The following is a 25516-nucleotide window of genomic DNA, read 5'->3' on the forward strand; positions in this document are numbered from 1 at the left end:
ACTTTCATATCAAGGCGGGGGCCTCAATTGTAACGTAACAAGAATAGTGTGGAACGACATCTGGTCTCAAACACTGATCTTAGGTTTGTGTTGCGTTTGGTATTTAAAAGGACAGTACTCCCTTATTCATCACAGTTAATTACTTCCAGACCCGACTATGATAAGTGAATGTCTGTCAAATCAAATTCCATCTTTATAAACTGAAGAAGCAGAAGAATGGGTGGTACAGGAAGTGATGTCGGAGCTTCAGGGTTGGTTTTCTGCTTGTTGTGGACCAATAATGTCGACCACTAATGATTTATATAGTTGTCTCGCGATTCAAACATCACTCACCTAAATTGTGTTTTTTCTAAAATTATGAATAAATGATTGCTGGTTTGTGGTTGACTATGGACAAGTCATATGTAGGATTCTGGTCACTAGGCGTCAGTAATTAAATGTTACCAGCTTGTCATGTTCCTTATGTCTGCCGTGTTGCCTTTGCTGACCTCTGCTGTTCTCCTTCGTTGCAACTCTCAGTTTGTTACTCACCTTTTCCAACGTTTTCCTGTCTTGATCCGACAACCCCATTTTGTACTTTTTGTACGGTCTTGTATGTACACGAGCTAGCATTTTGTTAATGCTCATTTTGTGTTTGCCTTCTTGGTCTTGTGGCTTTGCTCAGCACCGCCGCAGCCCTCGAGTGTATCCAGTTTTAGGTCATGGACATTTGTTGGTTCAATAAAGCATTCTAAAGCTTACCATCTCCTCTTCTCTGAATACTGAGTCCACCCTTCAAACGAGACGTGATAGTATGATTTCCACTCACATATTGTCATAATTTTACTTTTTCACTGTAGTGTTTTTGTATCCTTGTTAAAACATATTGTAGCAGTACTCCTCCTTCGAACCAAAGATTCATTTACAGTATTCCTTAATTTGCGATGGTTAGCATCCTTCTCTGCCTTCAAGGGGAAAAACTTTTCGTCAACATTGTGCTGCCCCGCGAGGGAACACATACAGTATATACGTATCAACACACAATGCAGTATGATTTACACTCATATCTCCTGAAACAGGGACTTTATTCTCATAATTTTACTTTGTTTTTACTGTAGTGTTTTTGTATCCTTGTTAAAACATACTCCTACCAAAGATTCATTTACAGTATTCCTTAATTTGCGATGGTTAGCATCCTTCTCTGCCTTCAAGGGGGAAAACTTTTCGTCAACATTGAGCTGCCCCACAGGGGAACACATACAGTATATACGTATCAACACACACTGCAGTATGATTTACACTCATATCTCCTGAAACAGGGACTTTATTCTCAAAATTTTACTTTGTTTTTACTGTAGTGTTTTTGTATCCTTGTTAAAACATACTCCTACCAAAGATTCATTTACAGTATTCCTTAATTTGCGATGGTTAGCATCCTTCTCTGCCTTCAAGGGGGAAAACTTTTCGTCAACATTGTGCTGCCCCGCAGGGGAACACATACAGTATATACGTATCAACACACAATGCAGTATGATTTACACTCACATCTCCTGAAACAGGGACTTTATTCTCAAAATTTTACTGTTTTTACTGTAGTGTTTTTGTATCCTTGTTAAAACATACTCCTACCAAAGATTCATTTACAGTATTCCTTAATTTGCGATGGTTAGCATCCTTCTCTGCCTTCAAGGGGGAAAACTTTTCGTCAACATTGTGCTGCCCCGCGGGGGAACACATACAGTATATACATATCAACACACAATGCAGATTTTTTGTCTTGGTTTAGTTAGTATTTTGTGCCGTGGATGTTTTCCGTCTCTCCTAATAGCACAAAACTATTTCAGCAAAGTAGGTTCCCTCACATATTTTGCTGTATTTCTCTCACTATTAATAACATAAGTGCCTGTCACAAGACTTCACCAAGAAGCCCTGTCCTAGGTTGGTAAGTGGGTCAGAACTGCTGACGCCTTGTCAGAGGTGTCAGCCGCCTGTGGAGACACACATCCTTATCATGGCCATCTCTCCCACTGCCTTCCTTCCTACCTGCCACTCTTTGTCTGTGTCGCTTTGTGTCGAAGCAGGAAGTCGCCCTCAGTTAACGCAGTTGCTGACTCATTTCACTGAAGCGACTATACGGGGAGGGGGGTTGGGAGAGCCCAAACGGCCCGTTACGTTGACGGCACCGCTGACTACTGGATGCTGCGGCGTTAGCATCCTGTCATTCAGGGAACTTGTGGGAAACCTCACATTACCAGCAATAACAAATAGAAAAGTCTGGAGAAGAAAGAAAGAAAAATGATTCACACAAGCATTTTTTTTTTAACCTTTATGAATAGCACGCAATACTTCAAAGCTAATTACGTCTTCCGTGGCAGAAGATCATTGAGACACACAATAGGCCGAGATGATGTTGCTGTGACTGCTCACTTTCATTGAGTGCTGCTCCATCATCGTGATGAATACGGGACTCTTATTGTCAGTCGTGTGCTTTAGTGGACTCGGTATATATTTCTATGTTAGATTCTGTTTGTGTGACATGAGATTAGAACATAGACCGTTTTTTTTCCCCACACTATCTTTCTTATACGGCATTGATATCTCACCTGACAATACAATATGCAAGAATAATGCATCGTTGATCGGTATTTTAGCAACCCCTTCAAAGACTCTTTTACAGCTAGTATTTTGCACCGTTAAAGATCATTGTATTATAATGTATCTACTGTATCTGTGCTGCTCCGCCAATACTATAGACCGCTAAATGAGTTCATATGGGTGGCCATAGCAACATCCACACTAGAAATACACTAGTGTACATGACCATACTGTATCCCGCAGAGACCATCGGACTAGCGACATGTCAGCCGCGAACGCTCTTTGAAGTTTTTTTTTTTTTTTTTCTGTTAAAGCCGCCTGTAATTGGTCAAAATGTTTGGTGCCGTGTGCTTCGACAGTAAGCAGAAAGGAGAGGGAGGGGTTACACACACACAAGCTAGTTGGAAAGGTGAGGAAAATGAGCAGCAGGAAACAAAAGCTGATATTTTCCTCAAGGTTATCATACTTGCCAAGTTACAGCGGTTACCTTTATCGCAATTGTTGAGCCAAAATTAGATTAGATTAGATTCAACTTTATTTTTATTGCTCATGTCACTGGTACAGGGCAACAAAATGCAACTTTATAAGTACCTTAGTAGTAAGTAAATGTAGAAAAAAATGGACAGATCTATGTAAAAAAACTAAAAGGGAGGATATGTGCAGGGATATAAATGACTATAATATGGCTATTGTAGATTATACAGATTATAAACAGTATGGATGTGACAATATATAATAACAGTAATGTGTACAGTATTGCAATGAAGTGACTAGAGTATGGTTATTGCAGATCATATAAATTATAAACAGTATGATCAATGAATGCAACAAGATATTACAGTAATATGTACAAAATCTGATGAGAATGTATTGCACATCCAAGAAAGAGTCAAATATACACCATAAATGATGTACTCAATGTCGAAACCAACTTCTAGACTTGCATTTGCAGTTGCTTACCCATCATGCTAACCATATTTATTAGTTCAAGCTCATTTCACTAGTGATGAATCCTACAAAATTTGACAAAGTTGATGTCATTTGGAGATGAAATCCTAGCTATTAAACAGTAATCTTATGTCTTTTCCACAGCCTGTTTCAATTGCTGGGAGGCTTTTTGCATCTAAGTTATTTCTAACCACTGAAGCGTTAACACGATACATGTCAAGATTAGATTAGATGCATTTTTGCATTTAACATGGCGGTGAAATGAGTTGAAATGACACATAATGCCGTTACAAGTGGTCGCCTCCATCTGTCGAGGCTTACGTGGCGAATACAGATTCAAATATACAAGGGCGATATAGTGTGTTGAATGATAGTGGCGGCATGCAAGGAAAACTCCATGCTTGGTGTCTTCAGTGTCTCGCAGGACACAAAACGTTCTTGTCATATCTATTACTGATGGTGTTTTTCTTTACACAGCTTTCAGGTCATGGAGTTTCCTTAATGTTGATTCCGCTGCTGGGTTTAACAATGTCCTGTGAGACTGAAGCCAATGCATTGGATTGTGGGAAGGAAATAGAAACAATAGTAGTGGCGACAATAGAAATCAATAGCATTTAGAAATGAGAACGGTACGCCATCAGGCTTCAATTGCAAAAGGATGCACCAGAGGTCATTGAGCTTTGTTGAGAAATGTTTTCTCGCCCACATTCATTCCCCATGACGGCCGTTTCTGTACTCCTATTTCTATGCATCTCACTCCTATGTTTTAATGGGAGACTCAGGAGGATGGGTTGGAGACATGATAGCGTAATTCAGTATTTCACTAAATGGGAGCAGAGCAGCGCGCTAATGAGTGAAGCCAACGCTAGTAACATATGGTGACAATAATGAGATGTTTGAAAAACAAGTCTGTATATAACGTGCGGAATCTGGCATGTTTCCGTGGAACAGACCAATGAATTTGGGAGCAGCAGCCTGTAGGCCGCTAAGCTGTATGACATGTATTATTCAGGGCCCTGTAGCTCATCTTAAGGCGTTGTTTCTGGGCAAATGAAAGCCGGTGCCAATGACATAGCTATGAGAAGATCATTCTGAAAGTTAACTTTGGTTTTATGTTTCTAAAGCCAATATTTTACCAGAATCTATGTCGTCTCAGTAGGGGATTTCATCAAGGAATTTTGTTCATAGTAAGCACCAGAGTCTGAAAGTTGAATCCAAGTGCAGTTATGTGCAGTGAGGGGTAGGGATGCGTACTAAAACATGCTATTGTAATGGTACCGGTGGAGTAAACTACAGTACTATACAGTAAAGTCAGTTTTTCAACAATTAACTTATTAATTATCACTTTTACCTGGTTGACTATGGCCTATTATTATTCATTCATTCATTTTCTACCGCTTTTCCTCACTTGGGGGGGTGCTGGAGCCTATCCCAGCTGTCTTTGGGCGAGAGGCGGGGTACACCCTGGACTGGTCACCAGCCAGCCAATCACAGGGCACATATAGACAAACAACCATTCACACTCACATTCATACCTATGGACAATTTGGAGTCGCCAATTAACCTAGCATGTTTTTGGAATGTGGGAGGAAACCGGAGTGGGATTGAACTCGGCTCTCCTAGCTGTGAGGTCTGCGCGCTAACCACTTGTCCGCCGTGCAGCCCTTGTTTTTATTTTAAACTTATATTGGTACTTGTATATTTCTTAGCTAACTTTTGAGTGTTAAGTTGGTGTGTGATAAATAGTTATTTTCATGTGCACCTGGACTGGTGGCCAGCCAATCACAGGGCACATATAGACAAACAACCATTCACACTCACATTCATACCTATGGACAATTTGGAGTGGCTAATTAACCTAGCATGTTTTTGGAATGTAGGAGGAAACCGGAGTGGGATTGAACTCGGCTCTCCTAGCTGTGAGGTCTGCGCGCTAACCACTTGTCCGCCGTGCAGCCCTTGTTTTTATTTTAAACTTATATTGGTACTTGTATATTTCTTAGCTAACTTTTGAGTGTTAAGTTGGTGTGTGATAAATAGTTATTTTCATGTGCACCTGGACTGGTGGCCAGCCAATCACAGGGCACATATAGACAAACAACCATTCACACTCACATTCATACCTATGGACAATTTGGAGTCACCAATTAACCTAGCATGTTTTTGGAATGTGGGAGGAAACCGGAGTACCCGGAGAAAACCCACGCATGCACGGGGAGAACATGCAAACTCCACACAGAGATAGCAGAGGGTGGATTTGAACCCTGGTGTCCGCGCTAACCACTTGACCACCGTGCCGCCCGGCCTATTATTAGTCAAAATTATTGAAAGACAGGTAATATGTAATATTCTGTTCTTGTGATTCCTTTGTCACACACTTCAGTCTCAGTCAGTCTCTCTCTCTCTTTCACTGTCGCTCTGTCACTTTTGTCTTGAGGGAAAATTAGCCCATTAGCTTTAGCAGTCCCCTCCATTACACAGTAGTCCAGCCTTTTGAAACCCCTTGGTGATAATGGACACTACAAACCATGCAATCCTACCTCCACTTGATATTTATATTACTTATTATACTACTTATATTTATATTACGTGCAGTACTTGGCTACAACCAGGAGAGTTGCCAATGATTCGGAGACTGATTTCCCATGATCCTCCACTGCAGCGTCCACTTGCCGAAAATTGCATTTTGGCATTGGAAATTTGTAGCCGACATTAGTGTTTACACAAGTCTCCCCCAATGATTTTGTGTAAATAACAGCCGAAAAAGTCACTCTCTTTTCTTTGCCTGGCGACTTTGGCTCATGGTACCGCCGCAAATGATTGTCGGCATGGCGCCATTCCTGGCCGTGGTCCCCGCAAGCTCCCACACTGAATCCCCACAGGATGCTAGCGCCCGTTTATGAAGCCGTGAGCCAGGTACACACCATTTCATCATCTATTGCTTTATCACAGCAAATCATAGTCACACAGGAGTTAAGAACTCCCTCACGTGGCGTGGAAAAGCTCCGGCGAGGGTCTCGCAATGAGGGCTCCCTTTCCCCTCTGTGATTCTAAATGTCCTCATGCTGCAAAGACGAGATATGGACCAAAAGGATGACGAGCAGCAGAGCAGTAGACAGAAAGATGCAACACTACTTATGTGGTGAAAAGATAAACACACAGCAGGCCAAATAAATACGCTGCTCTTGACTCCCCCCCCCCCCCCCCCCCGTCTCTTGCAGGCTTACACATAACCTGCTTACCATTTCAGTGCGACTAAAGATGCTTATGAAGGGGCCACACGTACACCAGGACGTACGCTGTGACACCAGGTGGAAGAGTTGAAGGCAAATCAATTAGTGTAGACTAAATAATCTCTTCTAAGCATTGTCAATACTGAAAAAAGCATCTTTTTTTCCCCAGGTTTTATGACGTATAAAATGTATCGTCTCCACAAACAAGAGCAGGTGATCAATAAATCTTGTTTTTCTGGACAATATCAGAAAAGTGTCAAAATCGGAGCGAGAAGAGGCTCAGCGGTAGAAGATGGATATGGAAAGTCGAGCCGTAGGGGAGATGAACAGACAAACTGACAGAGCACCATGCAACCCAACAAGCATAGGTTGCGTAACAATGACTTTCTCAGCGCAGGCAGGCAGGCAGGCAGGCTGGCTGGCCTGTACTGCCTGTTGATATGTGGGCGTGGGTGACTGCACGACAATGCGAACTACTACACGAGAAAAAAAATATTGTTGCCATGACAAAAGAGAAGGGGCCAAGAGATGAAGAGGCTGGAGTAATGACAGAGAAGCAGTTTTGCAGATGAAGAAAAGAAGAGGGTTTACATGTTTGCAGAGTGAGGGGAAAAAGGGAATAATAGATGAGTCAGCTGCTTGCAATTTTCAGTGCGGAATCCAAAATAAGAGGAATTACACTGTACAGCCTGTAGCAATGGAACCAAGCCAAGCCCTCCTACATATACTGTATATATGCTCATGCTAGCTCTTGATGTCTCTGGACCAATGTGTTTCTTTCGCCTTTTTATTTCAACTACAGACACAACACAACATGCGTTGTTGTGTTGTCTATCCCATCTCTTCAACAGAACACAGTGGTATAGGGAAGCTGGTCCACCTCCGAATTGGTCTTCCTTGCAACAATGTTACCATATAGAATAATAGATATTGGTTCAAGGCGTGTCCATGATAAAAAAAAAAACATTTGTAACCGTACAAGTGATGCTGTAAATATAATTAAAATCACTGCCTCTTATACAAGTGTAAAAATGAGTATTGAGTGTACAGTATATAATGGAAAATTGCAATTTTTCAACTTTTTCAAGTATTATAACCAAAACAGACGTGGGATGATACCAGTTACTCCCCCCAGGCGAGGGGTCTGGAGAATTCACTGAGCCATAAAGTAGGCCCTTTCAAGGGATAGTTTGGGTTTTTGGACCGCTGCGACACGAGAGTGTAGCGTCTTCAGTATGGGATAAGTCACTGTTGATGTACTACACTGCTGATGGGGATGTCATACTACTTAACATCAAATAATCTATCAAACTATCCAATTCTACACCACTATGTACATCTGTGCAATACTTTGTTTTTATACTCAGTATAATTACTCCAGACTCCATTCACTGTGCAATATCAAGGCTCTAAATACAATATATTAAGTTCTATGTGAAGTACTTCTATAATGCCTCATATTAACTCACTATAGCAAGATCTCACAGTGTATAGACTGGTCATATATTTCATCTCGTTCTGCATACTATAGTTGTGCATAACTCTGGGTAAAACTGTTGATTTGTTAATACTTGGGTTGTTTATATTGTTTATTTTTTTATATTGTGTATTTTTGTACTGCTTAACTGATTCTGTACTCTTGCTGCTGTGCAACGCAAATTCCCCCACTAAGGGACGAATAAAGGCATATCTTATCTTAATTAAACCCAAATAATAAAGCTCACATAAAGGTCTCATTCTACGACAAAAACATGCCTGCAACAGGGGGTCTTCCAAGCTTTGGTACCACGGAGAGCTACTTTGTCATTTCCATCAAACAGAAGTATCACAACATCATCACTAATAGTAAAATGCATTCAAAGCAGTTCAGCACCAAGGATAGCGACCACATCGTTTTGACACTCACTAATTCAACTCAGAACCTCTACCAGCAGCTATGAAGTTGAGTAGAGTATACAGTAAATATAGCAACTTTTATGCTAGTTAGTGATATTAAACATAATTGGGATGCTATGAATTACACACATATATTGTTTTATATGCTGTTATATTATCCCTGTATTAGATGGACATATGCACCTCAACTGCATTCAGCCCAAAAGCTGTTTTGCAACACATGGGGTAAAAAGTTGTGACACAACCGAGACTTGCACTCGAAGTTGACCTCCTGCAAGGCAAAATAATCCAAATTTGGGCCAGTGTTAAATTATGCTACATTTTAATAGGCACAGAATTCTGACATATGGGCTGCATTGTTTTTGTTATTCTGTGCTGCCTTCACAGACATCATTAGCCTCATTTTCAGACACAACACTTAGATGGGCCTCACCAAACACTCAAGAGCAAACAGACAGGAAAAAAAGGCCAAATGATCCCAAATGTTAAGTGAACATGATGACAGATTTGGTTTCATCCACTGGGATTTCTACTACCGAAAGTGTTCCAAGACCTTTTGGAAGTGTTCGTACATCATTTAAATTTGCTGGTACCGTAAAGGCAAAAGGTCAAAAGGCTCAAATGAGATATCCAACAAGACATTGTGTAATAACGCGGTTCCAAATATAACCCTGGGTTATTAGGCTGCTTTGTGTGATGATTGTGAGCACTTTATTCATGGTGGATGCAAGGCTATCGAGACTACAACGAACTGTGTGACCTGCTTAATGGTGACTTGCTATGGACGGTATGCAAATGAGTCCACTGCCACAAGGCACATTAACATTTCCAGTTCTAGTGTGCATTACAAGATGATGCTAGCCATCTGATATATATAGTCATTTTGGACATTTATGTAACAAAAATGATATTTAAACACCAAAAACAAGCAAGGTTCAACAGAAGCCTCTATTGTAATTAGAATTATAATATATTACCAATATATTTCCTTATACTGTTGGGAAGGACACAAGATCGGATTGGATGTGGATGCGGCGCATCAGTCTGGTGTGATGAAGAGGAAGCTGAGGCGGAAGGCAAAGCTCTCCTTTTACATGTCCGTCTACGTTCCTACGGTCTTGAAATTTGTTTAGTCTGCAGGGTGACCGGGATGGGTGGATCGCTGGTGTAGCAACACCAATGATTACACCTCAAAGTGATCCCATTTAAACTGTGGCCAAAGTGCCAGAACTCTGTGTGATCACCATTGGTATCCAATCTGCAAATGGAGTTACTGGGATTTGGAAATATGGAATTTTAGCTTATTATTTTATCAAAGCTGTTGCACAAGGGACAGGATCATGATCTGTTTTAGAATGACATAATTTAATAAACCACAGCTCCCCAGCTCTGGCAGCACTCATGCAGCCCCAGTGTGTTGCGGGTGAGTGGGTTTTCTCCGGTTTAGCTTCATTGGCGACTCCAAATTGTCCATAGGTATGAATGTGAGTGTGAATGGTTGTTTGTCTATATGTGCCCTGTGATTGGCTGGCCATCAGTCCAGGGTGTACCCCGCCTCTCGCCCGAAGTCAGCTGGCATAGGCTCCAGCATGCCCCGCGACCCTGGTGAGGATAAGGCATAGAAATGGATTGATCGGCTGTGTGTTGAATAGTAAATCTCTACTGTCATACCAGCTGTACCCTGATCCATGAGATGGGTTTATTCCCTCTCGTGGTCCTAAAAAAGTTCCCAATGTAATCCTTAAAGTGTAATCCAGCAAGAGGACTGTCCAATCTCAAAAGACACCAACCAAGTTGTAAGCAGATGTTTATATTTTACTCCCTGATTTTCTATATTTCCTTTGTTACAATTGAACCCTTCCAGTGAAAACAGCAGTTAAAATGATTAGTCTGCGACTATTGAAACTTAATCACACCGCATTTCCATATTCATGGACAATTTAGTATCAGTCCCATTTCTTTATAATTGAGTTTTGAAAGGCTTTGCGATTCTGTGCCACCATTCCCATTTCTGTTCACGGATTCAAATCGGTGCCTGAAAAGAACGCTGTGCAAGGAGGTGCACGTGTGCTTTGATAGGATATTGAATTTTGAAAAATGGTGCTCTTCAACCGGATAAAATCCATTATGTGCTAAGAAAATTGGTTGCCCCCCCCCCCCCCCAATTGTCCATTTTGGCCTTATATATAATAAAGTAAAGCCGTTGCTTGATCCCATCAAGGCTGCATTGAATGTTGACATGAAAAATTCAATTAAATGCCTGGCGAAAGAGCATCCTTTTCCTCATTTATCGTCGTCATTAGCACGTGTTCTTACGATGAGCCGGTGGCGGAATGTTTTAATAACATCAAGACAATCCAATTTGGAATTTTCAAATCGCCTAATTAACGTCACAAATATCCTTTGGCTCAATGGGTGTTCAGGAAAAAAAGCACAACATCCCCAGGTTCAAGGCCTACTGCCATGTCTGAATGAGGCCTTTTCTTGATCAAACAGAAGAGACGTCGTTATTGATGGGTGGCAGCGACACAACAGAAGATTACTTCTACGATTTCATCTTCAGGACTTTTTCATTTTCCACTTTTACTAGCATGCATCTTTATCTTGCTTCTTTATTATTATCATCAAGTGGCACTGTCAGGCTGCTTTTAACACAATGTACTCAGCAAGGATACTTGCACAGCAGCAAGAGGACTTTACAATTATCTGTCAGGCTTTCAGGCAGCGGAACACAGCTGAAGTGAAATATTCCCACATTTATTGTGACATTTGGCTGTGCTTTGCAGGATTCTCCCGTCCCTGCCTCTCTCTCTCTCTCTCTCTCTCTCTCGGAGTGAGCACTTGTGAATATCTGTAACTTTGCTCAGTGTGTTATCTTACCAACTGCTTTTTGCATCATCGAGAAGACGCTTAGCTTTTTAGCACTGTTGCATAACTCAAGTGTGGAGGAAGGTGGATCAATTATGAGCATGGTTGGGGGGGGGAAGCTACTTTTAACAATGTGCTGGAGTACACACAACGCACAACAATCACAACATGAAACCTTTCTGGCGGCAAATTGTGCAGTTTACGCAGTTATTGCAGTAAAGTAGCATTTAAAATTATTGCAGCCTATACAAATTACGTAATTAAGTTTATCTTATTAATAATGAAAAAACTGAAGTCCAGTAATCAACCAATGGGCTTTTTCAATGAAATAATGTAAAGATGGTGATAAATACAATCACCATTTGTGATTGGAACTCAAGTTACCTGGCAACGCATGCCTCAGGATTCAAGACATTTTGCCCCAAAGTAGCTTCCAGGATTCCAACCTCATTTCTAGCGTTCGACTACCACATTGCAAGAAGTATTCCGGGCTGTGGGAATTCAGCAGCAGATACGTTGCAGTCAGGGTTCCTCAAAGGTCACATGGTCAGGTTTCTGTTTGGGGTTATCCTCAAAATACAATTTCAAATCCTTTACGGTTGACATTTACTTTACTCTCTACTAGTTGAGCCATACTACACATTATGGTATCAATTCGATACCAAGCAATACAGGACCAGAATCACTGATACAGACACTGATACTTTTATATTGTTGATTGGTTTGGTGATTTTTGGAGATCATGACGAGAATCAGGGGCGGCACGGCGGTCTAGTGGTTAGCGCGCAGACCAGGGTTCAATTCCACCCTCGGCCATCTCTGTGTGGAGTTTACATGTTCTCCCCGTGCATGCGTGGGTTTTCTCCGGGTACTCCAAAAACATGCTAGGTTAATTGGCCACTCCAAATTGTCCATAGGTATGAATGTGAGTGTGAATGGTTGTTTGTCTATATGTGCCCTGCGATTGGCTGTGTATCAACACACTTGTTTTAATGGAATTTAAATGTTCAGAAGGCGATGGTGGTTCTTTTAGAGTTGGAATTCCATGTCTAACGGAGTTAAAAACTTTATTATTTATTTTCTAAATGTGTGAATTTATTATTTATTTATCATTATTTAGTCATTGTGAGAATTTGATCTCAATGACTTATTTAGTTTTCTTATCTTGTTCACTATTTTCATCGCTTTCCTTGTATGTGTTTTATTTTATCCTTTCACTTCTGCTCCTCCCGGGCTTCCGTAGTTGGCCCCAGCTGTGGTAGCACTTCCTCTCTTTGCCACACAACGTGGTTGGCATTGATGAGGGGGCGCAGAAGTGGAGAGAAAAAAACTTTTTCATTCTTTTGTCCTTCAGAAACCTAACAAAGGCCGTTACACATGGAAAGAGAATCATTTAATCATCTTTATTCTGCAGGGCGGGGTGGGGTGGGGGGGGGGTTGTCCAGAGGAGCGTGGCTTTGTCCAAAGAGTTGTATATATGGTCTAAACCAGGGGTGGGCAAACTTTTTGACTTGCGGGCCGCATTGATATGACAAAATTTACGGGGGGGGCGGGGGGGGGGCAGACTATATATTTTACACGTAACAGTCCACCTGGTATTATTGTATCTGTAAAATTGTCATGCAATCTGCTATTATTATTTATTATTTTATATTTATATTTAAATATTTGAAAAATAATAAAATATTATAATAATTACAATAAAATAAAAATAATAATTATTATATTATTATTATGTAAAATATGCAAATATAACAATAGTATTATATATAATTAATATAATAATTAGCATTAATATAATAATTATAGTAATCATAATAGTTCTAATAATAATTCTAATAATCTAATAATAATAATAATAATAATAATAATTATTATTATTATTATTATTATGTGCTTGTGTCCCTTTTTTCAGGAGCACTTTGTAAACAACAGACCATGTCAAAAAACGAAATAGATAAAACCATCGAAAGGTTGGCTCAGGCCATGATGCCAGGTTGTATGTTGAGTTTAAATGAAATACTTTGGAAAGATTGGGCGGGCCGTATTCAAACACTTGGCGGGCCGGATGTGGCCCCCGGGCCGTAGTTTGCCCACCCCTGGTCTAAACAATAAGAACACGTGCCCCTAAACTTATAATGTGACGTCTTAAATTTTTTTCATGTACCCCCCCAAAAAAAACATTGGTGAGACTCTGTATTGTGTCAAGCTTCCCATTCTTGTAGCGTCATGTCAGGTGTGCCTGTACCTAATGAAGTGTCCAGTGTGTGTATTTTTTTAGTGACTACACAAACAATCCCATTTTATGTTCTTGCTGAAGGTCACCTCCTCCCTAATGTTTATTATTGTGTCCACAGAGGGCGGTCAGATCAACAACAACGTGGGACCGGCATCAAACATCGTCCAGCAGCACCCTTATCCTGCTCTCAGTCAGATGGCTCACGTGTATGAACATCAACAACAACAACAGCAACAACAACAACAAAAGCAGCAGCAACAACAACAACAACAACAACAGCATCAAAACAAGGATCTCAACAAGTACGCCTCCCTGAAGGCTGTGGGTAAGCGTCAATCATCCCGTTTAAATAAGGAAACATGGATGATTTCCACTGTTTTGATTGGACAGCATCCTCGGTGTCGTGTTGTAGTCATGCCAGCTGTTGTGTGCCAGGGCGGCGCTGCCGCACGCGTTCCTCGTTGTCAGTTATTCTTCATAAAAGAGACAACAGATGTGTTCTCGCCGCATATGGCTTTGTCTTCTATTATTCTTCCAATCTCCATTCAAATATACCGCTTGCTGGCCAGGGGAGGGTGCGCGGGAGCGACGTGGACAAGACGTAGCAGATTTGTGCCCAGATTTGACAGATGTTATTGATCGTGGCAGCAAAAGTGACACGCTGTAAAACAGAAAGTGGCTGTTTATCAAGCTGTGTAACGGCCTCACACATGCCACCAACTTCAGCGCTCGCATACCAATGGAGACCATTTGAATCCCATTTGCCCATCGGCTGGAGCGCCGCTTTATCCCAAACCGCTATATTTGTGTTTGATAGCTCTTGTATTGGACAAAGCTTACTACACTGGCGCCTTAAACAGATACGATATTTTATATCATGGTGTGAGAAGTGAGAGACTTTACTGAGAATTCTACCACCACATCCTGGAGCTGATAAGCAGAAGAAAAGGGAAGGATTATGGCCGCTCACAATGGAATACATCACATAGTACAATTTGCAGTTCCACATATCCAAAAGTAGTAGAAAGAAAGCAAAGATTATTTAATCCTACCCCTCCCGACCTCCATCTGTTCCATATCACTTGGTCAAATTTAGGTTGGGAAAAATAATACTATATGAGAATAAAGTCAAAATATTAATTTTAAGTATTAGGGTTATAAATAAATCACAAGACAGCAACACAAATACAAAAATAAGCAGTCAAGAAAGATTAATAATACACTGCAATACATAGTAATATGCATCAGATTACAATTAGAATTACAATTTAAAAAAAAAAAAATGGTCCCCACATCCTTTTGGACACCCCAGTTCTATGCTGGATATATTTGACACCATTTCCTGGTGGCATCCCTGTCGCCTATTTGAATTCCGTCATGGGAACCCCAACGGCATGGGAAGGTTCCTCGCTATGATTGCAGTAGTAGATAAGAGCCCACTATAAGCAAGGAACGATGGAGGTGGGCGGCCAGATGATTCTTCAAGGAGTGACAGGGATTGTGATGGATGGAGGGGGGATCAGCGTGGATCGGAGATGGAGATGTAGGAGGCGGAGAGAGAAAAAGCCGAGGGAGAAAACTAGGTGGAGACGGTGTCATGAAGATGATGAAGGCAATAGAAAAAGGGAGAAAAGAGATGCTGCAGGTGTCATATAGTGCTAAATATGCTAACACATGCAATACAAACGTACATTTACATGTATGTTATGGATGTACGTATGTACATTTATACGTAAGCATTGTGGGCCGAGCGTTACGGTGTTCCGAGTTTGTGGACAATTTGAATCATTCATTCATTTTCTACCGCTTTTTCCTCACGAGGGTCGCAGGGGGTGCTGGAGCCTATCCCAGTTGTCTTTGGGCGAGAGGCGGGGTGGTCAGCCAGACTGGTCGCCAGCCAATCACAAGGCACATATAGACAAACAACCATTCACACTCACATTCATACCTATGGACAATTTGGAGTCGCTAATTAACCTAGCATGTTTTTGGAATGTGGGAGGAAACCGGAGTACCTGGAGAAAACCCACGCAGAATTTTGGAATTGAACACTGGTCTCCTAGCTGTGAGGTCTGCGTGCTAACCACTAGGCCACCGTGCCGCCCCAATTTGAATCACACGGAGTGAAAAACATTGTTTAGTAATTGACTTTTTTTGCACTAAAATAACATTTCTCGGGCGGCACGGTGATCTAGTGGTTAGAGCGCAGACCTCACAGCTAGGAGACCAGGGTTCAATTCCACCCTTGGGCATCTCTGTGTGGAGTTTGCATGTTCTCCCCGTGCATGCGTGGGTTTTCTCCAGGTACTCCGGTTTCCTCCCACATTCCAAAAACATGCTAAGTTAATTGGAGACTCCAAATTGTCCATAGGTATGAATGTGAGTGTGAATGGTTGTTTGTCTATATGTGCCCTGTGATTGGCTGGCCACCAGACATTATATGGACAAATAAGTTAGCTTGATTATTATTTTCTGCATGAAGAGTGTTTAATCTTGAACATTCATTCATTTATTTTCTACCGCTTATCCTCACAAGGGTCACGGGGGTGCTGGAGCCTATCCCAGCTATCTTAGGGCAAGAGGCAGGGTACACCCTGGACTGGTTGCAAGCCAATCACAGGGCTAATTTTGAACATTTCATTGCCATCACGAGTGGACAAAAAAATGTAAGTTCCAAATCAACCCAATCAGCTGCACGGTGGTCGAGTGGTTAGCGCGCAGGCCTCACAGCTAGGAGACCCGAGTTCAATTCCACCCTCGGCCATCTCTGTGTGGAGTTTGCATGTTCTCCCCGTGCATGCGTGGGTTTTCTCCGGGTATTCCGGTTTCCTCCCACATTCCAAAAACATGCTAGGTTAATTGGCGACTCCAAATTGTCCATAGGTATGAATGTGAGTGTGAATGGTTGTTTGTCTATATGTGCCCTGTGATAGGCTGGCCACCAGTCCAGGGTGTACCCCGCCTCTCGCCCAAAGACAGCTGGGATAGGCTCCAGCACCCTTCGCGACCCTCGTGAGAAAAAAGTGGTAGAAAATAAATGAATAACATTTCTCATCGTATTAAGATGTACTCATAAAATTCAAATTAGGTTACAACTTTTGTTGTTTTTAGTGTTTGCTAAGGTTGCGCAAAATATATCGACATCAGTATTATCACTGTATGCTCCCTTCTTATGAAATAAATCAAATCAAAACACTCCAAACCAGCTCTTTTTCTTTAATTGCCTCTGCCACTTCCCAAATTGTGCAGCTGATAAGCCACACTTGTGCCAATCAATATCCATCCCCTGTGCATCCAAATGAGGTCACTTCATTGAATCCTTAACAGCATCCGGCGAGGCAAAAAAAAAAAAAAAAAACAACTAATAAAAGTCCCTGGACGCAGACTTAGTAGTATGTTGCCTCCCTGCAAGTACAAATGACCAATTATGTTGAATTCTCACACGTCTGATATAACAGCCGCCTCAAACCTTAAAGAGACACGAGCACTCGACTTGTCGCACAAACTCGGATAGATTTGGTTTGAAAATCTGCTGTAATGAAAGGTCTAATAAAGGCGTTCATTTAGCTAAGGAAAATCACTGTCAAAAACAAACATTTCTCTCCCTCAAGGTGTGACCAAGCAAATATTGTACCCCTCAGGTCTACTAGTTAACTGCTGATATCAAAAGGTAAAGTGTAAAAAGTCGGTTGCCATGGGTACAAACAGCAGTACCTTTGAGTGTTCTTATAGGATGACAATTAGAGATAATGAAGACGATAATTACAGTAGAGGCAGTCAAATCCAATTACAACAGATCAAACAAGCTATTATACTTCTGATGCCAGTTAACAAAGTACATGGATGAGAAATACAATTAGAGCCCAGTGGCGTAGTGAGAAGGAAAAAAAAAAAAAAGGGAATTTCACAGTCTGCTTATCGTAACATCGTGACTAACATTTTTGGTCACGCCATGCTGAAACTGAACTTCCTGTCCACCCCTCACTCAGCTCCCTTTGGGAACACACTTTTAATCGCAAGTCTTATTTCCTTTTATTATATGTAATATAGTGAGTAATATGAGCAGTAGAGTTGACTAAAAGGGTTTTATTTTATGTCTAGAGTGCTAATAATGTTAAAAAATATATATTTAGAAGGTTGTGAACAGGTTTTTAATCCTCAATAAATAATTTTGTATTTATAAATAAGGGATCTTACATGGCAGTAATTGACTTCAAAGTCACTTCCGTCGGGTCTGGAACTAAAACTTACCGCAATAAACGAGGGATTACTTTATGTTCTATTAATGGGGAACTATAATACTCATTATTCGAGTTGTGGACTCCTATAGAGCAGCTACACACCATAACCCGCACACAAAGCTTTCTAGAGCTTCCAGAATCTGCACCTATTCCACATGCTATTTTTTCAAAATCAAATTAAAAAGAACAAAATGAATACAGACTAGTATGATCCTGGATTAATTTTTTAGAGAGAAGATGATAATGTCGCTGATGTGTGTGGTAATAGCATAAACATGTAAGATTTCAAATTGTATATTATAAATAGAATAAAATAATGACCCATATTTCCAAAATTAACATACATATACATTATTATGGGAAAAAGCTACAATAGGTGTTTTTTTATTTTAAACTCGTATTAGTACATGTCTGACATCTCTACAAAGATTTAGTGTAAACCTGCTGATTTATTACTAATTAACCAAAAACTTCAGTCACTTTCGTCGGGTCTGGAACCAACTTACCGCCATAAACGAGGGATTACTTTATGTTCTATTAAGGGGGGACTATTATGCTCATTATTCGGCTCTTTGTATTAAGTTGTGGACTCCTATAGAGCAGCTACACACCATAACCCGCACACAAAGCTTTCTAGATCTTCCAGAATCTGCACCTATTCCAGATGCATTTCCTCTGATTTTTTTCAACATCAAATTAAAAAGCACAAAATGAATACAGACGCACCCTCCACCAGTACTACTATTTCCAAAATTGACATCCATATACATTATTATGGGAAGAAGCTACAATAGGTGTTTTTCATTTTAAACTCGTATTGGTACATGTCTGACATCTCTACAAAGATTTAGTGTAAACCTGCTGATTTATTACTAATTAACCAACAAATGAAATAAAAAAAAAAGAAAAACTCACGCCTTGCAGTGGGAATATTTTGTCAGTAATCCCTAATCCATACTTTGTGAGTCTCGGCGTGATGCCGGCCATTCATGGACGGCGGCACGGCGGGCCCACTCAGCGTAACAGCGACATTTTCTGTTTCCTGTCACGTACACCCCTGGGTGTGTGCACCGTTGCGCTGACTGCCGCCGGATTGATTCACATGTCGCCTGAGCAAGTTTGATCCCCCCATAGGCAGCCGTTCTGTGTAGTAGCAGCGCCTCAATAGGTGGGATACCCCCCCCCCCCACACACACACACACACACATTCTCCACTTCCTTATTCTCACACACTAACCTCTCCATTGCATCACAGGACCGCTCGCTTGTCTCTCTCCTGCTCTCACGGCGATAAACTAGATTTATAGCTACAATAGCAGAGCAAAGTCGCTGAGTGTGTTAAGTTTATCTCCAAGGGTACGGAGGCAACAAGGGCTCAAGAATAATGACTACTCATGGAACATGGAACTGACTGAAAATTCCATACCGATTTTCATACCGATAAGACATAACTAGCTTGGTGAATGACAGAGCAGGAAATGTGGGGCAATAAACCAACCAAGAAGTAATGCCAAGGCTGATATCATCCAGCCAAATTGTACACCTTCTACACCCCCCCACCTCCTGCATTTCAGACATTTTTCTCATTAAGACTCATCTCATGCATTATTCACTCAAAAATGAAGGTAAAAAACGTCTTGTGTAATTCTGGATGTGGAGCCACACAATTGTTATTGCTATAATTATTATGTACAGAAAGTCTTAAGACTGGTCTTAAAATGTATATATATATGAGAACAGTATGATAGAATACTTTATTTGGTGACGGTGTTCTTTAAAAGTAAATTTTTTGTGAAGTCTGAGCTGGTAGAAATAGCAGATTCTAAAAATATCATAACATATTCAACACAGCTGACGTCTGTGAGGTACACCCTGAACCGGTGTAATAAAAGCACACAATGCAAAATACAGTCGTTCTTATTTATCACAGTTAATTGGTTCCAGACTTGGCCGGATTCCTACTAAATAGAATTCAATATTATTCATTCATTCATTTTCTACCGCTTTTTCCTCACGGGGGTCGCGGGCATGCTGGAGCCTATCCCAGCTGTTTTCGGGCGAGAGGCGGGGTACACCCTGGACTGGTCTTCAATATTATTAAAACAGAATATTCATGTAGTCAGAGCATAGAAAGCCTGTTTATGACTTTGTAAATAGAGTTTTTACCATTATTAGAGCCCTGCAGACATGGAATAACACCCCTAGAGTGTAAAGTCAAAACAGTTATTTATTAATTCGATTTTGAAAAACCTTGTTATTTGAATTGTGATTTAGCAAAGGACAACTGTACATACAAAAGATAACAATAATAAAGATGTACATGTATTACATAGGACTCATAAGAATGAAGCTTTCAGATATTTTACAAGTTTTGTTTTTTTTTGTCTCCCACCTCAGCTGCCAAATTCAACGGCGAACTCTACAACAAGCGCAGACTGATGGTGGAGCTGCCGGCAAAAGGTGGTCTTCCGCTCCAGCCTATCGGCAACTCCCGACCGCCCATGGCCAACATGTCGTCAATGACCGCCAACCTCCCTATCGCTTCTAACCCCATGGCTTCCCACTCCATGAACCCCACAATGAACCAGATGCCCTCCATGACAGCTTTGACGTCTATGACACCCATGACATCTATGACACCCATGACATCTATGACACCCATGACATCTATGACACCCATGACATCTATGACACCCATGACATCCCTGACCCCAATGACCTCTATGACTCCTATGACCTCATTGGGCCCACTGACCCCAGAGCCAGTGGCAACTTATATTACTGAGATGCCCAGAGTCTCCTCCGTCTCGACTCTCCCGACAGAACGGCGTGGAGGTGCCGTTGGATCTTTGAAGCCCAACGGTCAGAAACCTAAAATCAACCACGGCCATGTTGCCTACAGCTCTCACAGTGCCCACACTCACCTTCATAGCCACAGTAGCAAGCCTCCGGGACTGGGAACTACCTCCATGGCACACATGGGGGGTACTATGCCAGGCGGCACATCCTTGGGCATCTCCAGGGTTGCGGAGACCCCAATTGGCCCCAGCTTTGCAACAATGGGGCGTCCATTGGCTTACAGTTCTAACACCATCGCAACCGGGCACGGGGTGGGTATGGGGCTAAGGGGATGGGATGGGACAGAGACAGTTGGCCGGAGGAAGACCTATGGCCACAAGAGGCCTCAGTGTACGGTTCTGGAGCCGAACCAGCTCCACGGTACCCGAGGCCATAGCCACAGCCAACACTTCCTCCCCACGCAGCCCTACTTTGTGACCAACAGCAAGACTGAGGTGACTGTGTGAGACAAGTGGAAGATGGGTAAAGAACGCATGGCGACGTAAGTGTATACACACCAACACCGGAGTTGGTCAAAGGCACGGGTCTGTTTGTTTCAAGCTGAAGCTCATCGGTACCGGTAAATGATATTCACGACTTTGTGACGCGATACTGACACCATGTCTGATTGGTCGCTTTTTTTTTTTTTTACACAAAGAGATTCCATCAAAATCACATCAACCGCTGAACATCTCATTGATGTCTGATGTGATTGGTCGGATTGGTGACGTCATAACAATGTGAAGTTGTTGGAGATGAAAATGGATGGGAACCAAACCCAAGAAGCAATACAAGGCATCCAGCGCCCAGACATTGCTTGCAAAGTCAAATTGATAGTCCCAATGTCTGTTAAGCAAGAATCAAATGATTGAACTACTAACATTCCAGGATGTCTCCCCCCCCAAAAAAATGTTGTCATGTGTTGAAACTGACAAAAGACAAGGGCTCTGGGCTTTGGACTGCAAAAATAAGGTTTTTTTTGTAGATGCCTCCTCATAAGCTTTGCCACTCAAGGTCGCCTGTCTCAGCTCCAGCACAGTTAATGGCTGACTGAGGAGCAGCTCTTGTCTGCACGGTGACGGGTAGGGGCAGACGCACAGCATCCGCTTGCTGTAACATGATTCTTCCATAGTCACACTGAAGTGCACATATTGATATCCTTATCCTTACATGCAGGACAATAATTGGAAGGAACACAGAAACGTAAACTGTAGAATTGTCAGTCATTCCCAAGCGATCCATTTACGCCTTTTTTGTTTGCTTATGTGATTTGTGCGCGTTTTATATCATCAATTCAATCGCCAATGGAACACCTACATAGGATTTATTTAAGAAGTTGACTGGTATGGATTAAGGTTTCAGTTCATCTCTACAGACTAAATTCTAGTCTAAAGTCAAATTATTTTCTTCTCGCAGGCAAACACGGAGGAGGGATAAAACTGTTGGATTTTCTAGAATTATTTGACATTCCTAATGATAATAAAAAGATATAAACATGCATGGGAACTTGTTGGCACCAGAGTAGTTATTACACGGATGTTTATATATGTTGATCTTCAAAATTATTCGATCAACATGGGACACTTTTTTCCCCTCTGAACTACTTTGATACCCCACATTTACCTCCAAATCTGGCAATCAAAAAAGTGCAAGACTCGTGTGAGTGCCTCGCTCGCTGGTGTCGCTAGCCACAGCTACTCGTTGTTTCCCGTGTGCACCGTTTTGTACATTTTAGCGATGAGTTTCGCCCGTTGCGACCATTTGTCGCCTCCCATGTGTGGACAACATTAGAAATACACGGTGTGCTTGAATGCCTCATCACCGCTTGCCACTTATGAAGGGAGAAAGGAGACAGATATGGAGTTAGTTATTGTTCTTAAAATTTCCCTGGTCTATAGGATCTAAAAAACTGAGGCATATTTTTGACAATATGTTTTGTCGAAAACTGAATTCTACAAAAACATATTCAAATTTTTCCATCTCCTTTTGGTATTTTCTTATTCAGACTTCTTCGGACCAAATAACAGAAATTGGATGTTATCTGACCCAATTGTCTAAATCTAAAAACCTGGAAAAGTTGAAATGTAACCCCCCCTTGCCAAGTGTGATTGCTTCAGCCTGATGGAAAAATCAAACGCTGGAATAATTGTAAAGTGGGCAAAGCAATGGAAGCAATTTCTGTCAAAAAAAAAAAAAATCGTCATTCCGTGCCATTCCCAAAATAAACAAGAAGCACAATGGTTGATATGGTTGATAGGGTCAAGACCACGGATGAATTGGTTCAGGAAGCAGTCATGTTGCAATCAGAGAGCCAGACAAAACGGGTCACAGAAGACACAAAAAGGACAAAAGTTTGAACTTCATTTAGTATTTGTGTGTGACTGTACTATGAAAAATACAAAATGTTCTTTACTGTTATCATAAGAACATTGGTGCTCATTTTTGTCTTCATACGTAGTGGAACTCCTGAGAATACAGTTCTAGGATGCTGGTCAATATTATGATTTTCATATATCGTTTTTCCAGTCGGGTCAGTCGCAAACTCAGCATCATAAAACCAACAAAGGTCACCGCCTGGATTTAACTCAGCATGCACGTAAGTCAGTGCATGGGTGATTATTTTTCAGATAGCAACACGTTATTTCACCCTGACGAGCTTCTCATTTGCTAAGCAACCAGTCATCTGTGTCATGGGGTTCCAATTAAAACAATTGAAACTGCTAAAACCGGTCCAAGGTGTTCTTAAAAAGTGGAAGAACAGCGGGGGACACTGAGCCGTGGTCTGAATCCCCCATCATCAATACAAACGTAATGCAACAAAGCCACAGCGAATGTGTGCCATAATCAAACTCAAGGCGTTCCAACAAAATGTGTGATGGTGTGTGACCTTTTTTTTTGGTTCAGGCAGTGTACCTACCAACGACATGAATGAATAATTACACATCCTGCCGCTTCAATGGAAGTTAATTGAAGAGCCATTGACCCAATTAGGTGAATCTGATCCAGATTGGAGTGCAGCGGTTCACAGTCAAGCTTGATCAGCACCACAGACAGGAGGAGGATTCGGGCACAAAGTAAGCATGTAGACCTTTTATTTCAGCAAAATTCATGCAAATTCTCATCTTCCATCTTATTTACAACAGAATGGACCTAAAGACAGTTGGGTTGTCTAATTATAGGTTTTCATACATAATACAGTAAAGTCTCGTTATATCGATATTCTCGGGAGTCGGAAAAAATACCGATATAACCGGACTATCCATATATCCGATCCTGCGCCGAACTGCATTAAAAGTGGGCGGATCTTTGATATGGCATGTAATTTTCTCCTTGAGTTCATGGATTGCGTATCTAGCATGCTTTTGTACTACAATACATTTTGTACTACAGTAAATAAAAATAAACTTACGCTGTAGTGATTACCGGTTACCGGGACATAATTCACCCCGGAACTATCGATAGGGAAGGTGTTGCCACCTGGAGGGGTAGGCGCGAGGGACGGGTGTTTTCCGCTGTGTGTGCTGCACTCTGGTGGTGGAAGTGTGAAAAATAAAGTTGACTGGAAGCAGCCGTTCGCCGTGTTCTTTTTTGGTATTGAAATCCTTAAGCAAAGATTGATTTAAGCTGCTTTTGTATCGATATAAGCAGACCAAATTGGCTGGTGGGAGATGAAAAGGGCATCCTAGTAACCGGATTATCATAATAACCGGGTATCGTACTAACGGAGCTAATTATATCATAAAAGACTAGAAATTTGCCGGGAAATGAAAATAGTATCGTAATAAGTAGTAATTCGTTTTAACCGATATCGATATAACGAGACTTTACTGTACTCATCATTTACGTGTAAACATATAATGATTACCGTTGTATTATTACGTGATCAACTTGCATTACACTTATAATGGCGGTGGTGATGCGTGGCTTGAAATTATTTAATGATTTATATCTCATATCTTCACCTGATACACCATGGCCTTCAAGTGCCCCCCCCCCCCCAAAGATAGAAAGCAGAGACCAGAAAGTGTGAATGCAGTAATTAGTAACCAGTAAAGTTAAGCTACTTTTAAAGTAATGGTGAGCAAAGAAAGTATTGAGCAGTTGATAAAATAAATAAAATTGAAAACAAAATTGAGTGAAAATATTTTTCCAAAAATCAGTCGTGGTCGTCTTACATTCACCGTTGTCCTATATTTGGATCAATACTGTAATATTTAAAGGGGACCTATTATGATTTTTCCACTTTTTGGACATATAAATGTTTGAATTTTATATTTTGTGCATTTGGAAGTGAGCCCTGAACTCTCGGTTTCAGGAACTTTCTTATATGGGTGTGCCTGGGTGCAAGTTGAGTGTGACCAATCACAGTGGAGTGGGGGTGCCCGGAGGTGGGCCATGGGTGTAATAAATTAAAACGTTTTAGAAATACAGCTGGAATAAGAGCAGATTCTGGAAGATCTAGAAAGCTTTCTGCGCAGGTTATTGTGTGTAGTTGCTCTATAGGAGTCCATAACTCAATACAAAAAGGTCCAAAAATGAGTATAATACATCACCTTTAAAATGCATGGTTCTTTTTTTTAAACAATACGACTGGTTTATGACATAATCAGCGGTTTCAACGCTTTATTTGGGTTTCTTTCTCCCCTCATAAATCATTCTGTCCATCATGTTGACAGCTA

The 25516-nt window shown here is 41.2% G+C and overlaps 1 protein-coding gene across 1 annotated transcript in view; it reads left to right on the plus strand.

The window, feature by feature from the left end:
• Positions 1-24384, plus strand: part of shisa9a (shisa family member 9a) — a 47534-nt gene extending 23150 nt beyond the window's left edge. Inside the window, exons 3-4 of the mRNA XM_058061372.2 lie at positions 13877-14083; positions 20397-24384. Coding sequence (XP_057917355.2) covers positions 13877-14083; positions 20397-21304 — 1115 coding nt within the window. The 3' untranslated portion in view covers positions 21305-24384. The remainder of the gene's footprint in view (positions 1-13876; positions 14084-20396) is intronic.
• Positions 24385-25516: the final 1132 nt, after the last annotated feature.

This window comes from Doryrhamphus excisus, linkage group LG2, assembly GCF_037039965.1.
Source record: "Doryrhamphus excisus strain RoL-2023G ecotype Guam linkage group LG2, RoL_Dexc_Guam_v1.1, whole genome shotgun sequence".
In the NCBI taxonomy this organism is placed as follows: Eukaryota; Metazoa; Chordata; class Actinopteri; order Syngnathiformes; family Syngnathidae; genus Doryrhamphus; species Doryrhamphus excisus.